General features: G+C 34.1%; 2 protein-coding genes across 2 annotated transcripts; one reads left to right on the top strand and one right to left on the bottom strand.

Moving 5' to 3' along the window:
* The first annotated feature begins 223 nt into the window (after positions 1–223).
* On the top strand, positions 224–10,088 carry LOC132550442 (m7GpppX diphosphatase-like). The gene is made up of 4 exons (XM_060214512.1): positions 224–551; positions 5,567–5,712; positions 6,667–6,891; positions 9,025–10,088. Exons 1-4 carry the CDS (start codon positions 224–226, stop codon positions 9,292–9,294), a joined length of 969 nt encoding a protein of 322 aa, XP_060070495.1. The 3' UTR covers positions 9,295–10,088.
* A 2,862-nt stretch (positions 10,089–12,950) lies between these two features.
* LOC132550634 (mucin-2-like) lies at positions 12,951–13,679 on the bottom strand. Its single transcript, XM_060214727.1, has one exon. It carries the CDS (start codon positions 13,677–13,679, stop codon positions 12,951–12,953), a length of 729 nt encoding a protein of 242 aa, XP_060070710.1.
* Between the last annotated feature and the right edge of the window lie 3,213 nt (positions 13,680–16,892).

Below are 16,892 nucleotides of genomic sequence, written 5' to 3'. Positions count from 1 at the left end.
ATACATTGACATAGAAACAGTTTAAGCCATGTTTGCACTTTGACCGTTGGAACAATAATTCATACTTTTAACTAAACAAGAAGTCATTATCTATTTTATTGCGAACACAAAGTTGTCAACGTGTGCGTAAATGAAATGAGATGCTGGACAATTATTTCATATTGGTAATAGAATGCGCCGGTAAAAGTCACTCTCGTTGGACCGGAGATAAGAAAGTAAAAATATGGCGGCAATGGATGATGAAAAAGCTATAGATTTAGTTACTAAAAAACGAAAACTACAAAATGAAGAGGAAGCTTGTCATCAGATTGAAACAAGAGCAAATCTAGGAAATATGGATATCGTTGGGGTTTTAAATGATAATCCGAGAGAGAAATGCCTGTTCCTGCATACGAAAATTTCGGGAGACGACGCCGTTGTTTTGATGGAGAAAACGCCATTCGACACGAAGACTCTGACCCAACTGATTTCTCAAGACACTTCATTAAAGGAAACGCTCAAAAACGACATTTATTCTACTTTTGAAACGCATCTTCCGTACCATCTCAATGGTAAGTCACTTTAGATAGCCAGCTGATACCTCAGGAGCTCGGTTTCGTTAATAACCCCAACATCATCAATCCAATATTCGTAGTGTGCACATCCCGAAACATTATAGAATTGTGTGCTATCGATTATACATCTCCTCTCTGTTTTCAATTAATTTAATTTAAACTATGTTAGTTTTATTTATATATTACCATGGCATGACATTGTGTTTTTATGCAGTTGTAACGGACAAACCATTCAAACCAATAAACGAACTACCCGGTTCGTTTTCGTTCCGGACCGTTTTCAGTGGCTAATCTAACACGCTTTGACTGAGGAATCCAGGCAGAGTCAAGATACACGGAACCACTGGATATATTAGATGGCTGGACACGACACTTCTCTAAGTTGTCATCTTCTATCTTACTAACTCCGACAGACATCCAGTATGATGTTGACGCTATACTCCAAACCTGTAAGCTTCAGAAAGTAAGCTATGAAGAACTGGTTACTGAAAGTATGGTGGAGTCTGCTGTGAAAAGCCTCAACAACAAGTCACCGTATATCTACGGTGTGTCGGCTGAACACCTAAAATACGGTGGACCTCACCTCATCAAAGTTCTTACTACCTTATTCAACATAATTATCAGTGAAGGTGTGGTTCCTGACGTTCTGAAGGTCGGTCACTTGTCACCTGTATACAAAAAGAAAGGATTGCAAAGAGAAGCAAAGCAAAGTTACAGCGCGGATTCACGAAAAGTCATTGCTGCACGGCCAGATGCCACCAGGTACATTGCATTTCTCGATGCAAAAGCTACCTTTGATACTGTTAATCATCGGATCCTAGAGAGGAAACTGTACCTTCAAGGAGTAACGGGAAAAACATGGCAGATTATTCATGACCTTAACTGTAATGCTACCTCTCATGTGAAATGGCAAGGACAACAGTCAGAACTAGTCCCAATCAAAAAAGGAGTCCGACAAGGGGGAGTGCTGAACACGGAACTGTACAAGATCTATATTAATAACCTTCTCAACAGGTTAGTTTCCTCGGGACATGGAGCATATATCATCCAAACTTCCTGTGTGTCACCTACCTGTGCTGACGACGTAGCCCTTGTAGACTATACCAAGAAGGGACTACAGACCCTACTCAACATAGTCCAAGACTACAGTGAAGAACATGTATATACACTCCAACCAACTAAGTGTGTAGTGTTACCGGTCTGTAATAGCAAGCCCACTACAGATGCTCCTTTCCCTTGGTCCATCGATGAAACAACTCTTCCAGTATCTAATGAAGCAGTCCATCTTGGTGTACTACATACCTCAAATCCTAGGAAATCTGCTGCTGCAACCATACAGAACAATATAAAGAAAGGACATAGGATGTTATTTATACAGCCTAATGGGTACAGGTCTCCATGGGAAAAATGGGCTGAACCCAGAGACGAGCATGCATCTACTGCGAACATATGTCATTCCCACAATAGTCTACGGACTAGAAATATTTGGCCCAACAGACAGGGACCTCGAGCCATTAGAAGTACAGTTTAGAAAGATACTCAAACAAGTATTTTCTATGCCAGACCGTGTCGCAGATGTCAGAGTGTACATCTTGACAGGATCAATTCCACTTAAGGCTGTTATCCACAAGAACATGCTGAAGATGTTTGGAACCCTCATCTCTGTGGAGTCCGCTGTGACAGACATTGCTGAGAGACTACTTTTAACAAAGGAAGACAACCCAAGGAGCTGGTTTACCATTGCTACCACTCTACTTGCAGTCTATGATCTACCAAGCACCCGAAATATTCTGGACGGCGAGGTACAGTTTCAGAAAAACTGGTGGAAGCAGATTGTCAATAAACAAGTAGACGGATATTGGAAGACTTGGATCCTGGATCAGTCAAAGTATTTCTCTTCACTATCTCTTCTCAGCCGTACATTCGATCCTGGAGTATTACACCTTATCCTCAAGACTGTAACATCTGACCCCAGAGATGTAGAGAGACTACCAGTTAAATTGAAGCTTGTTACCAACACCTACATGCTCCAAAGTAACCGGAGTGCATTCAATCAGACAACAGTGGACCCGACATGCTTACTATGCAAGTCTGTACCAGAGACATTTTATTCTCGGCTGTACTGTACTTGAATCAATCTGTCGTTCTTTCCTTGAAAGTTTCCAGTCGTTATTTCCAGAAGAGGAACTTATCTCCATACAGACTGTGTTAGATTCATCTCAATACTTGTCTCCATAAGGAGACATCTTCGCCTGTGAATATCTGTCACAAAGAATGTGTTCTGCTCTACACCAGAAAAGGATGAGCATACTGAGTAAACTTCCTTCAAACAAGAAAAAGGGATTGTGACAGAAATGCAAGAACTGTATATTGTAATCGTGATGTGTCAGTAGAATAGAGACTCATATATTAACACTGCTTACCAACTACCACGCTTGCTGTGTGCCGGTGTGTGTATATATAGACACTCCTACCTGAATATATATTCCTGTACATAACCTGCACGTTTGTTTACTACATGGCGTAAAGTACACCCAGGGGCTGTGTATACCTATTTGCCACTAACGATGTACATAGTCGAAGATCCACTCACAAGAACTGTTCGATAGTGTACCGTAACAACCCTAACAAAAGCTAGGGGTGCTGCTATCAAAGGAGGGACTTTCTATTACAAGACAAGACCAGATGGTTGCATGGGTTGGAATGTAAACAAATGCAGATAGAACTTGCAGAATTTGACCATAATCCTATGTTTCTTAATATTTTAACATCAGTACAAAGAAAGTATAGATTCCAACATGGTTTATATGATAGATAACTGCCAAAACTGATGCCATTTATTCATATATGATATTATATCGCGAATATGAATCGGGACTTCATACTTGCAACAAGGATTATATACATAAGTCTGTGCTTCAGGTCGATTATTTGATAAGTATGAATGCATTACCGTATATGTTTTATTGTAATACGTCTTCATTTACCCTTAAAAAATGTTCCTAATATTTAACATATCATGGTAATAATACAAAAGAAATTCATTAAACATATGATGGTTTTAATACAAAAGAAATTCATTAAACATATGATGGTTTTAATACAAAAGAAATTCATTAAACATATGATGGTTTTAATACAAAAGAAATTCATTAAACATATGATGGTTTTAATACAAAAGAAATTCATTAAACATATGATGGTTTTAATACAAAAGAAATTCATTAAACATATGATGGTTTTAATACAAAAGAAATTCATTAAACATATGATGGTTTTAATACAAAAGAAATTCATTAAACATATGATGGTTTTAATACAAAAGAAATTCATTAAACATATGATGGTTTTAATGCAAATGAAATTCATTAAACATATGATGGTTTTAATGCAAAAGAAATTCATTAAACATATGATGGTTTTAATACAAAAGAAATTCATTAAACATATGATGGTTTTAATACAAAAGAAATTCATTAAACATATGATGGTTTTAATACAAAAGAAATTCATTAAACATATGATGGTTTTAATGCAAATGAAATTCATTAAAATCATTAAAACGGTGCTAATCTACCCCAATTGTGCCTGATCCTGTAAATCGTCACCCTGTCTGATCCTGCCTGATCCTGTAAATCGCCGCCCTGCCTGATCCTGCCCAATCCTGTAAATTGTCGCCCTGTCTGATTCTGCCCGATCCTGTAAATGGTCTAACAGCATTATCCCTACTGTATTCATCTTGCATATCAAATGATTGAAATAATGTAATGCTATGGGTGTTTTGTAGAGAACTGTGTTGTATTCAGTTGATTTAATCTCAATAATATGCTTGATCATATTCATATAGAGCTTGGAAATGACTGTTTCTACATTGCCACTTTTTGAAGGAGAATTTATGATTACTTTAGTCATACTTGTATGCTATATCTCTTTAATAACTGTTCAATGGCTTTATGATATTTGTATTTTTTCAGCTTTCTGTTTGCAGAAAATTGAAATGAAAATATTCCAAAGTTAAAGTTGTTTTATAATACAATTTGATAACATGGTAATAATTTCTTGCTTCATTCACGAAAGAAAATAATGTTAATAATGTGCATTACCTTCAGTATATTAACCACAAACTTTTAAATGTTTGCACCAATATCTTAGCCTAAGTAATTAGCTTAATTGTTTATCAATACATTTACTTGGCTTAATTAGCCCTATCACAGCAATATTTTCAACTGAATAAAGGTTGAGCTGAAACTCTTGAACAAACCAAATCTTTAATGCATTATTCAAAATTTTAAAATAAGAAATAATTTTGCATCTTCTGTATTATATCATCAAAGTGTTCCACTGGATTATTATTTTTCATTTTTATTTTTATACGCCCGTCATATAATGGTATGGCACCGTCCGTCCGGCGTAAACTTTTATTTGTCCGGAGATCTCCTCCAACATTTTTCAGTCAATCTTTATGAAACTTGGTAGGCTTAATCACCATAATATGAAATTGTGTTTTCCTGAATGGGGTTTTGATTAGACGATTTGAATAAGAGTTATGCCCCTTTGTTTATTTCACTATAGAAATTTTGTCCGGAGATCTCCTCCAACATTTTTCAGCCAATCTTTATGAAACTTGGTAGGCTTAATCACCATAATATGAAATTGTGTTTTCCTGAATGGGGTTATGATTAGACAATTTAAATAAGAGTTATGCCCCTTTGCTGTTTTGGATATTCACGGGTGTATTTTGTTCCGCTTTGCAGTACTCTTGTTGTTTTTGTTTTATCTTGTCCTGATATGTCTTTTCTCAGTTTTTACCAAATTCAAAAAAATATTTCCCCTATAGTGACATTTTGAATCCTTAATGTTACCATTTTCATATCACAAATATTTCTTTTGCTTGAGATCTATGGCTGTATGTTGCTCCACTCTGTTGTACTCATGTTATTTTGAGCATCAGGTTTTTACTTCTTGAATCATTGATTTTTATTACCAACTTGATAAAAATACTTATTTTGCAGTTGTGAAAACCACTTTAATACACCCTGCAACAGCCAAACACCTTTCAAAATACAGACAACAAAAGACTTTTGCCATATGTGAAACTGAAGAGATGTATAAAAATGTTACAAAACCATTTCTACAGGAACAGAAATTCAGTATACAAGTAAGTGATAAAACTTACATTTGAAAAAAAATTATTAGAAATCTATAATCCAAGTGCTTTACAATTTATTGTCATGCTTCATATCCAGAATAATGTGGTTTTAAAGAGTAGGAAGTAGTTAGAAAAGGACAACCTTGCGAACTAATCATGTAACACACATTTTAACATATTATCTTGAGCACTAGAAATAACATGTTGAGCGCTTGAGATAATAAGTCACGTACTCAAGATGATAATTGCAAATGTCCTAAATGTATTGCTGTAGATTTCAATGGAAGTTGAATGAATTAAAAATTGAATGTTATATTAAATGGATATTCTGCACAAGTTTGCGAATTTCTGTCTGTTTTAGTTTGTTTCATTTTAGAACTCTTTCTAATGACTCTTAAAACTTATCAGCATCAAAATATCTTTCCTGGTCAGGTCAGTTTGGACACGTGAAAGTGGTGGAAATGCTAACCAATATAAAATTACACTGTCTAAATATTGGACGTTGGGCAAGCTGGAAATCAATCACTTACTGTATCAGAGATTATAAGTGATGTATTGGTTTAATACAAACGTCTGTATGCTGTTTAAGTTCTGTTGGGATCAGAATTCTATTGCTTTGTTTAGCATATTTCTTTGTCAATTTTATAAAGTACACACAAATATTTAACACACTGGCTAATAAAAAGCAAACCTGTTGTGGCTCCATCATGGTTGAACTGTTTGCAGCTATATGTAGATCAATATGGAATTTCCACAAATTAAATATGTTATATTTGTTTATATGGTGAATTGAGGCATACAATATCAATAACAATGTACTTGAATTTTTCATTAAAAACACCTTCATATATAGCTCTAACTTGTGCTGAATTTCCCTATGAAATACACTTTTTTGTTTTACAGTTGTAAATTTACTCAAATTATGCTTTAAAACTCTAATTTATTATTTTATGTTGTTTTAAGTGGGTGTATAATATCTTGGATAAGAAGAGTGAATCAGATCGAATAGTTTTTGAGGATGCTTGTCCCAAGGATGGATTTGTTTTGCTACCAGACATGAAGTGGAACAGAAAGGATTTAAGCCAACTCTACTTGGTGGCTATTGTACACAACAGGGATATTTTGTCTTTGCGTGACCTCAACCACACCCATCTGCCAATGCTGAACAATATCCTTCATAAGGGAATGGTATGAAGAATAGAAAGATAGCTAATTATGTAACAGAGGTCTTTATTCATTTCAATGCCTCAACTAGGGATTGAACATGGGCCCACTGGCTCATGAGTCTAATGCTCAAAGGATCGAGCTGAAGATAAGTTCTCTCTAGTTATGAGTGTACCAGGGTAACATACAGATATACACTCCTCCTTCAGAAAAAAAAACTCATCCTCAAGTTGTCAAGGGTTACAAGGGTGCTTTTGATAATATATCATTTAGTGTAACTCCGGAGTCCCTATATGGGTGCCAATGTTACAGAGGTCATTATTCATTTTAATGCCCCATCTAGGTATTGAACTTCGGATCCCTGGCCTACTAGATAGTCTAATCCACCACCAGTCAAACTAAAGAGAAGTACTCTCTAGCTGCAGCTGGTATTTTACATCCTCTTTTAAGTCAATGTTATACCTTAAGAATATCTAACCAGATTTGATTCATATTTACCCCATAGTATCACATCATGTTCTACACCTTATCCTAATAGAGTGAAGATCAGTCAAATTTAGATATCCAACAGTCAGATTTGACAACTTTCATCAAACTACGATCTTGTGCATTTGAATTGGATATTTACTGTTGTTGTTACTCGTCTTAATTTCATATTCATTTCATGTGCTATAAACTGCTTATTAGAACATTGGTAGGTACATGATGGGTGTTGTTTTCTTAATGTTGTGATAATTATTGTTTCATGTTTTATAGAAAGTGTATTTTGATGTGTTTCTTTTTATCTCCGGAGAAACGCATTTGCGGAGGATATTAATTTGGGTTCTGTCTGTCTGTGTGTACGTACATACATCCTAATGTTATTATGGGCTATGTCTTCGAAACCATTGCATTCAACTCATGAAAACTTTCTGTATATAATAAGTTAATGCCCTAGATGTGCCTTTTGCTATTGACAACATTTCATTTATAGGTCATCTGATCCAAAGGGTCATGACCTATAGCCATTGAACTTCATCCATGGTTGTCCACCATGAGTAATCTTTTGACATTTCAAACTTCTTCTCTAGTTACAACAGTAGGATTGAGCTCAAACTTGCATGAAATGATCCTGAGATGGTCCTGACCAAGTGTCCGCCTGACCGCTGTGTTTGCCATCTTGAAAAACATATTTTAAACTTCTTCTCCAGTTCCACTGGTGTCATTGAGCTAAAAATTGGTGGGACAGGTAGAAAACAAAGTGTTGTTATTTTTCTACTTTATTTCTAAACTTTGATATGGGAGACCATTTTGTGACATGATTCCACAATCTTGGTTTTCCTGTGCAACACCTGTTTAAAACTTCTCAAGTTTCTCCAGTTGGATTGATCTCCAACTTTACTGTCAAAAAATAGGTAAGACTTGTTACAGTTACCTACTCCTCACCAAAACAAACATCTGCATCATGGAAAACAGCTTCATAGTAAGATTTCTTTCAAAGTAGAACAAATAACCCTTCTCCCTGCTGAAAGTTTTCGAAGTCAGATAACCGTTAAGGCCCATGGACCTCTTGTTTATATTCTTTCTGATACCAATGAGACAGTAAAAAAACACAAAACTAGTGTTAAATTTTCTTTCCGGCGCTACAAATTTGAAACCATTCCAATCAACTAAAAAAGACTTTCTGTATATATTTGGTTAGAGCCATAGTTCATTTTTTTTCTGTTACCATGGAAACAAATTACCCACGTCACAAATTTCAGTTTTTTTTTTCCTGGACTAGTCCTCTGAAACCGTTCAAGGTAATTGCTCAGGAATTTTTACACTTGTTAAGTTAGTACATATGTAGTATCTTTTGCTATTTAAAGACTTTTTCAGTTACCATGGAAACAGATAGGCCAAATAACAAAGTTCAGTTTTATCAGACCAGTTTTCTCTAACCGTTCAGGGTAATAAGCTGATACTCATAACTTTGTACAAGCATCAAGCTAATACCCTATTAGAAGTTCTCCATTTCAACACTTTGTATAGAACAATTATGAATAACAAATAGAAATTAGATTGTTGTAATACATGTAATATCATATATATATTATTTGATTGTGTGTCTTTCTTTTACACGGTGGGACGTAGGGGATAATGTTATGCTTTGCATTATCTTGTTGTTTTATGTTGCAGGAGGCGATCAGAAAGCAGTTTACAGTGATGCCCAGTAAGCTGCGAGTATATGTACACTATCAGCCATCGTATCACCATTTCCATGTACATTTCACTCACCTTGATCTAGATGCTCCAGGGTTTGAGGCTGACCGTGCCCATCTTTTACAAGACATTATAGATAATATCACAATTAAATCAGACTACTACCAGAAAAAAAGTATCGTGTTCAAACTTCGCGAATGTGATGGACTGTACATAAAGTACAAGGAATCTAGGTACTTTAATTAGTACTTTATTTTTATCAAATAATAAATCTAAATGAAATCTTGTTTGGTCTTCTAACCACCTGATTTTCATTTCGTAAATACTTTAAATGCCTCTTTTGTCTAACATTAAACCTAAGGTTTTAGATCACTTTTCACCACCACATAGATGTGATAAATTCATGGTCTCACAGGGAAATAGTAACTTTGAAAGCATTTTGAGTTTCAACACAATTAACCGAGACAGTTAAATCAAATTCAAATTTAACGTAAACTAAGAAATGGTTTGTTTACTGCCGAGAAAAGAAAATTTTCCCTGATGCTTTTAAATTGTCCCGAGTTATAATCTGCGAGCAGGTTTATATCTGAAAGCTATCGGTACAAAATCCATACTATTTGATAACGTGAATCTGTCGTCGGATAAAACCAGTACAATTGTAAGAAGCCCACGACGAGAACTACATCAAACTGAATAAAAAATTCCTGCTTTATGTGTTATCTCAGCGACCTTCTTCAAACCAGGTATATATTATTACATACCCTGTTTACTGCTAGAAATTTGCTACTTGTACAATTAAACAGAAATGCATAGTATTTGGATAACACTGCGTGATACTTTAAAATGTACTGTAGACGTCATTTTATGGAAATGATTATCTGTAAATGGTGTAATGATATAATCTTGTGTATTGATGTTGTACATTTATTTAACCTTTCATCCTTTCCAACCCAGTCTCTCTCCCCATACTCGCCCTTTCAATACCACTTCTCAATCATCACACTGTGTTGTAGAACTAATTAAATAAAAGGTCTGTATTAGTTTGTGTACCTTATTGATACTAAGAGCAATGATTACACAATATGGTACTCTCGCATCCAAACGTGATCAGGGATTCAAACGCTTATGTCTACACCTCTATTTCACATCCAAACAGCTCACTATATTATCTGTTGTAAGGCAACGATTGTTTGTTATATAAGTCGCTCAAAAAATACTACATCACATATTTGGATAGCATTCCAACCGAATAGAAAATATCACTGATCTTTAAGATGTTCGTACCAAACAGAAAACAGGGTGGTCGGGTGGCGCAGTGATAACGCACCGGGGTTCGATTCCCGGAAAGGATGTTAAAAGGTTAGGGTCACCTGCCTGACCACCTGAGTTTTCCATGGGTACTCCGGTTTCCTCCAACTGTAAGACCTCTCGCTCGCTTTCATCCAGGCCAACAAGGGTGGTTAAGTTGGAAAAACTTGTTTCGCAATTGTTGTAAAATAAATAAAGTTTATTATAACAGTAAAATTCAAAATAGATGTTCATTCTATAAACACTGCGGTCTTACCATACACGTCATCAAAAACTGTAAACAAAGTATGACCGATGGCTCCACAATACTAATGACCAGAAGGAGGGATCTATAGCAGAAAGCACAGCTATATCGATAGTATTACTAGTCATCCGATGCAAATACAGTATTTTGATTTACATATCGGGACGTAAATGATTGGATGGCATTTTTATTCCGATTGGATTGGAATCCGTGTGGCTAATATAGCAAAAAATGACAAAATCATAAAAAAAAACAACAAAAAAAAAAAAAAAAAACGCATATAAAAACGCAGTTTTGATGCAAAATTTGAGCTTGCCGCAATCTTGGAATGCGCGTACCATATGTTATGTACAGTGCTTATGACGTCGAACTTCTATAAGAAAATAATGACAGACAGTATATCCACATATACATAAAGATTATTCTGTTATGGTTGTCTACCTTGTACTTCTTTGAAGCAAAATAAAATATGCTTAAATCGGGAAAAAGACTGTTGAGTGATAATGGTTTGTGCCAGACGTGGTACAGCTCTATAGGAGGCTATGCTAATCTAGAATATGGAGATACTCGTGTATAGCATTTAACCAGGTCTCGTGCCAAAATCAATTAATTGTAAACCAACCTGAATACACACAGTAGCCTGAGATCTTGTGTGGACAAAACTGACTTTCCTTCTAGGAAGTAGTTATAATTTTTTCCCATTTGTATGATGCCATAACGTTTCTTTGGCATATTGATTGGACCTGTGGTCTCCTTGTTTGTGTCCTTAGTACAAATATTCATGTTTGACTTCATTTGTCAGCACTACCAACATATAATTTCCCGTTACAGCTGCCACTCCTGGCTCTCATCATGACTGCATTGCTGGTATTCCATGCAATAAACATTTTGTGCACAATATGATGTAGATATGCAGTGTCAGAATAATTAGCACTTCACGTTATTATCTGTAGTACTTTCGAACACACTTTCGACTGTACGTCAGCTTTTGCCCATTCATCTAATTTCGAAATTTCGTAGCTAATTCGGGTAGTTATTTGGCAATTGTCCAAATTCTTACTTGGATTCATAACATTAAATAACGCTTATTGCAACATGGTATCTTTGTCATTATAATCATTGTTTTCTCCAAGAATAGAATTAATGAATCTTTGATTTTAAAGAAAGCAAAAGGATAACATTGAATATCTTATCAGGAAAAATGTTGCTTCTATCATAACGTTTAATTGTTAAGTACTTCCAACACGAAGGTTCGTATTTCAAAGAAAGAAAATAGTACGTTGTGTGGAAAACAAGAAAAAGCCAATGAAAGATACGGTATACTGAAATCATGAGAATTAATAAGATACCTTTTGACAGAAATATGTTTTGATTGATGGCAAACAAAATTGACAGATATGATACCTATCTAAACAAATTCCAGTTATCTTGAGTGGTTGGATTTCCTGATGTGATGTAAGGACGTATTGCAGAGACATTGCCAATATATGTAAATTGCTTTTCAGACGTCGCAATATCTTCAGTTGAGAAAAAATGTATGTATAACATCAACTTCGATCGAACATGCAATACCCTCCTTTATTAACTTACAGACATTACATCCAGCTTTTACCCGACTCTTTACTAACAACGTGAAGAACAACTTGCCGCCGAGGTACGAATGGTATTGCTAGTATTTTGGAGTTTTTCATTTCTTAGTCATTAATTGTCTCTTTTTCTTTTCTCTCGAAATACAATGTTTACATGTGGTTAGAGCTTACACACCCTAGGACCTGTAAGCTCGCGATGGAAAATAATTACTTGCATTATGTTTGGCAAGATGTCCTATGATCGTACATGTATGCGAAGACAAAAGCTGGTACTCTCTCAAATTTGAAAATGAAACTAAAGTTTAAAGATAACAACGTTAGCTAAAATTAACCATCAAAATATCAGAAGATATGAGAAACAAGACAGCATTGATAGAAATGTTATTTTATTGCGTAGACTTAAAGGAATATTAGTAAATTCTTCATGGTTATCTACGTGATCTGCAATAAAAGAAACAAAATATTATAATTGCGGTATTCCAAAATGATGTTGAATAGTATCTTAGATTTTTATTTTATATCAAATCTAGCTGTAATTTGACGGAACAAAATACCGTATTATTTTGTTAACTTGTATAACAATGATGTATATTTCTCAAAAAGATAGATGTTTTTCTAGAAGTTTTGAATATATTACCTACCACCAAAAAAGAAAAGTGCAAAGTTGCAATCATAGCAACATTTCGTGCTGTATTATGATATAAATTTCACATTGGCACATGAACTAAGCATATTTCCAATTGCAAGAAACATCATTTTACCTAATACTTGGGTGATGGTGGTGAGGAAAAAGGGGCGTTCAAGTAGTTTGAAACTCCACTGTTACTACTGAACTGTGCAGTCGGATAATACGTTGGTAAGTTCATACTTGAGACTGAATTGAAGCTTGGGTAGTTCCACTGGGCTGCTTGGGCATTGCTAACGTACGTTGCTGGGGTATATGTCGAGTACACTGTTGGGATACTGCTACTGCTACTGTACGTTGCTGGGGTATATGTCGAGAACGCTGTTGGGGTACTGCTACTGCTACTGTACGTTGCTGGGGTATATGTCGAGAACGCTGTTGGGATACTGCTACTGTACGTTGCTGGGGTATATGTCGAGAACGCTGTTGGGGTACTGCTACTGTACGTTGTTGGGATATATGTCGAGTACGATGTTGGGGTATATGCCGAGAACGCTGTTGGGGCACTGCTACTGTACGTTGTTGGGGTATATGTCGAGTACTTTGCTGGCATGGAAGAAGTTGAGTATGTTTGTATCGGTACGCTATAAGAAGCAGGATTACTTGAGTACACTGTAGCCGAGGATCCCACATTTAATGGATATGAGTAAGATGTTTGGTACGAGGCCGGCATTACATTTCCGCTTCCAAACACTCCTGTCATAGTGTTAGGCGCAGATCTATACGTCGTTGAGGTGGTTGATTTGGGAAACGTGGCCATTCCTCCGGCCAGGCATCCCAGCAATACCAGCGTCAAAAACAGCATGTTGAACACTGTTAACAGGATGTATATGTAATTAAAGAAAAAGAAAAGGATGATCGGTAGCAAACCAATCTCATATTGAAAGTTTTTTTTTTAATTCTGAATAAATGAACATGAATTATCGTTAGCTTAATGAAATCGTGCCAACAGTATTGTTAGTTCAGAACAGCATTTTATATCAATGAATGCATACATTCGAGAGAATAACACACTTCGATACAAGATTGGAAATATAAGCGTCATCATACAGCTGTTTCGTCCTTCTAGGACTCGACAGTGATGCTACATCATACAGCTGGTTCATCCTTCTAGGACTTGTCAATGATGCTACATCATACAGCTGTTTCGTCCCTCTAGGACTAGTCAGTGATGCTAAGGTCCTAAATTTGAAAACCGGGCTACTATTCGAACGAATTAAGACGTGTTAAAAAGTCCATTTACAACGATGCAATACAGTACCATCACACGTTGTAATAAAGTTTGTAGGGGATGAAAATAAATAAATTAAAGTAGCATACCAATAAAAATAATACTTGGTTATCGATATGTAATAATTACAGAAACAACACGCGTGAAAACAATTCAATAAATAATAGTAAAATATATTGCGAGCAAAAATATTTGTGTCTCCAGGGAAATTGATTTGATCATGTTAAGATCTATAGGAATGAAGGTAGACTCTGCACAAATGAAGACCTTAGCAGTATGCTATCTTGTAATATTTGTGATATGTCAGCACCAGTCTCGTATTCCGCTGATAGAATCACCGCTTAAAACATGGCGTTAGGTATTAAGTTAGAAGTGAGAGATACCTATAACCATATCATTTCTTATCAAGAATTTATTGTGTATCTTTCAAAAACACAAGAAATTTTTGAAGTTTGATGAACGGAAGTTTGCAATTATCTATCACGTTCCACAGAAATCATAATAATTATATATAACCTCAGTTAGAGCACAGAACCATAAGGCGGTTTATCAGGCGAAACATCTATACAAATAAAGTAACTTATTAGTACTGAATATCGATCCTTTAGCTGAATTCATCATACTGACCAGATGTTTCAAACGCAATAAAACATATTTCCAGAGAAAGCCCCGAGAGTAACCTATATATCGGAATTATGTTTCTGTTGTGATGATTTTAGAATGTGCGGTAAGTGGGATTACTTTCTCGATGCAACTTAAGATTTCAGAACGACAGCGAATTTAACAACATCGTAGTATTATACCGAAAAAAATCATTTAGACAGATTTAACGGCCAAATTCACAAATTTAAAGATTCAGGATGATAGAAAATATTTAATTTATGATAAGCTACAAAAGTCACAATATAATTCAATCAATATTTACATTCTCAAAGCCATTGATAAAACAATTAAAAATGATAATTAATTTTCTGATAACCTATCATTCTCAAAGCCATTGATAAAACAATTAAAAATGATAATTAATTTTCTGATAACCTATCATTCTCAAAGCCATTGATAAAACAATTAAAAATGATAATTAATTTTCTGATAACCTATCATTCTCAAAGCCATTGATAAAACAATTAAAAATGATAATTAATTTTCTGATAACCTATCATTCTCAAAGCCATTGATAAAACAATTAAAAATGATAATTAATTTTCTGATAACCTATCATTCTCAAAGCCATTGATAAAACAATTAAAAATGATAATTAATTTTCTGATAACCTATCATTCTCAAAGCCATTGATAAAACAATTAAAAATGATTTTGATATTTCTGATAACCTTTTCTCAAAGCCATTGATAAAACAATTAAAAATGATAATTAATTTTCTGATAACCTATCATTCTCAAAGCCATTGATAAAACAATTAAAAATGATAATTAATTTTCTGATAACCTATCATTCTCAAAGCCATTGATAAAACAATTAAAAATGATAATTAATTTTCTGATAACCTATCATTCTCAAAGCCATTGATAAAACAATTAAAAATGATAATTAATTTTCTGATATTCATTCTCAAAGCCATTGATAAAACAATTAAAAATGATTTTGATATTTCTTAACCTTATTCTCAAAGCCATTGATAAAACAATTAAAAATGATAATTAATTTTCTGATAACCTATCATTCTCAAAGCCATTGATAAAACAATTAAAAATGATAATTAATTTTCTGATAACCTATCATTCTCAAAGCCATTGATAAAACAATTAAAAATGATTTTGATATTTCTGATAACCTTACATTCTCAAAGCCATTGATAAAACAATTAAAAATGATAATTAATTTTCTGATAACCTATCATTCTCAAAGCCATTGATAAAACAATTAAAAATGATAATTAATTTTCTGATAACCTATCATTCTCAAAGCCATTGATAAAACAATTAAAAATGATTTTGATATTTCTGATAACCTAACATTCTCAAAGCCATTGATAAAACAATTAAAAATGATAATTGATTTTCTGATAACCTATCATTCTCAAAGCCATTGATAAAACAATTAAAAATGATATTTTTGATAACCTTACATTCTCAAAGCCATAAATAAAACAATTAAAAATGATAATTAATTTTCTGATAACCTATCATTCTCAAAGCCATTGATAAAACAATTAAAAATGATATTTGATATTTCTGATAACCTAACATTCTCAAAGCCATTGATAAAACAATTAAAAATGACAATCAATATTTCTGATAACCTAACATTCTCAAAGTCATAGATAAAACAATTAAAAATGATAATTATTTTTTCTGATAACATTACATTCTCAAAGCCATAAACAAAACAATTAAAAAAGATGATAATTAATATATCTGATAACCTACCATTCTCAAAGCAATTGCTAATACAATTAAAAACGATAATCAATATTTCTGATTGCCTAACATTCTCAAAGCCATTGACAAAACAATTAAAAATGATAATTAATATTTCTGATAACCTACCATTCTCAAAGCCATAGATAAAACAACTGAAAATGATAATTAATATTTCTGATAACCTACCATTCTCAAAGCCATTGATAAAACAATTAAAAACGATAATTAATATTTCTAATTGCCTAACATTCATAAAGTCACAAATGAAACAATTCAAAATGATAATATTTTTCACAACCAGCGAAGTACACAGTAAAAATTAAAAACATGTGATACAAAAATGAATATTTCTGATAATCTGACCACCTCAAAGTGTCTAAAAACAAGAAAGGGTTAAACAAAAC

Source organism: Ylistrum balloti, unplaced genomic scaffold (assembly GCF_031769215.1).
Source record: "Ylistrum balloti isolate Yb309-2 unplaced genomic scaffold, AGI_CSIRO_Ybal_v1 Utg369624, whole genome shotgun sequence".
Lineage (NCBI taxonomy): Eukaryota > Metazoa > Mollusca > Bivalvia > Pectinida > Pectinidae > Ylistrum > Ylistrum balloti.
This window is presented reverse-complemented; position numbering and strand designations above follow the sequence as displayed.

What these genes read in the sequence shown, in the direction of transcription:
- LOC132550634 (XM_060214727.1), bottom strand. Translation starts at nt 13,679, where the DNA reads ATGCTGTTTTTGACGCTGGTATTGCTGGGATGCCTGGCCGGAGGAATG.
- LOC132550442 (XM_060214512.1), top strand. Translation starts at nt 224, where the DNA reads ATGGCGGCAATGGATGATGAAAAAGCTATAGATTTAGTTACTAAAAAA. An exon ending in TCTTCCGTACCATCTCAATG is followed by an intron (nt 552 to 5,566) that starts GTAAGTCACTTT and finishes CTTATTTTGCAG; the next exon opens with TTGTGAAAACCACTTTAATA. An exon ending in ATATCCTTCATAAGGGAATG is followed by an intron (nt 6,892 to 9,024) that starts GTATGAAGAATA and finishes TTTATGTTGCAG; the next exon opens with GAGGCGATCAGAAAGCAGTT.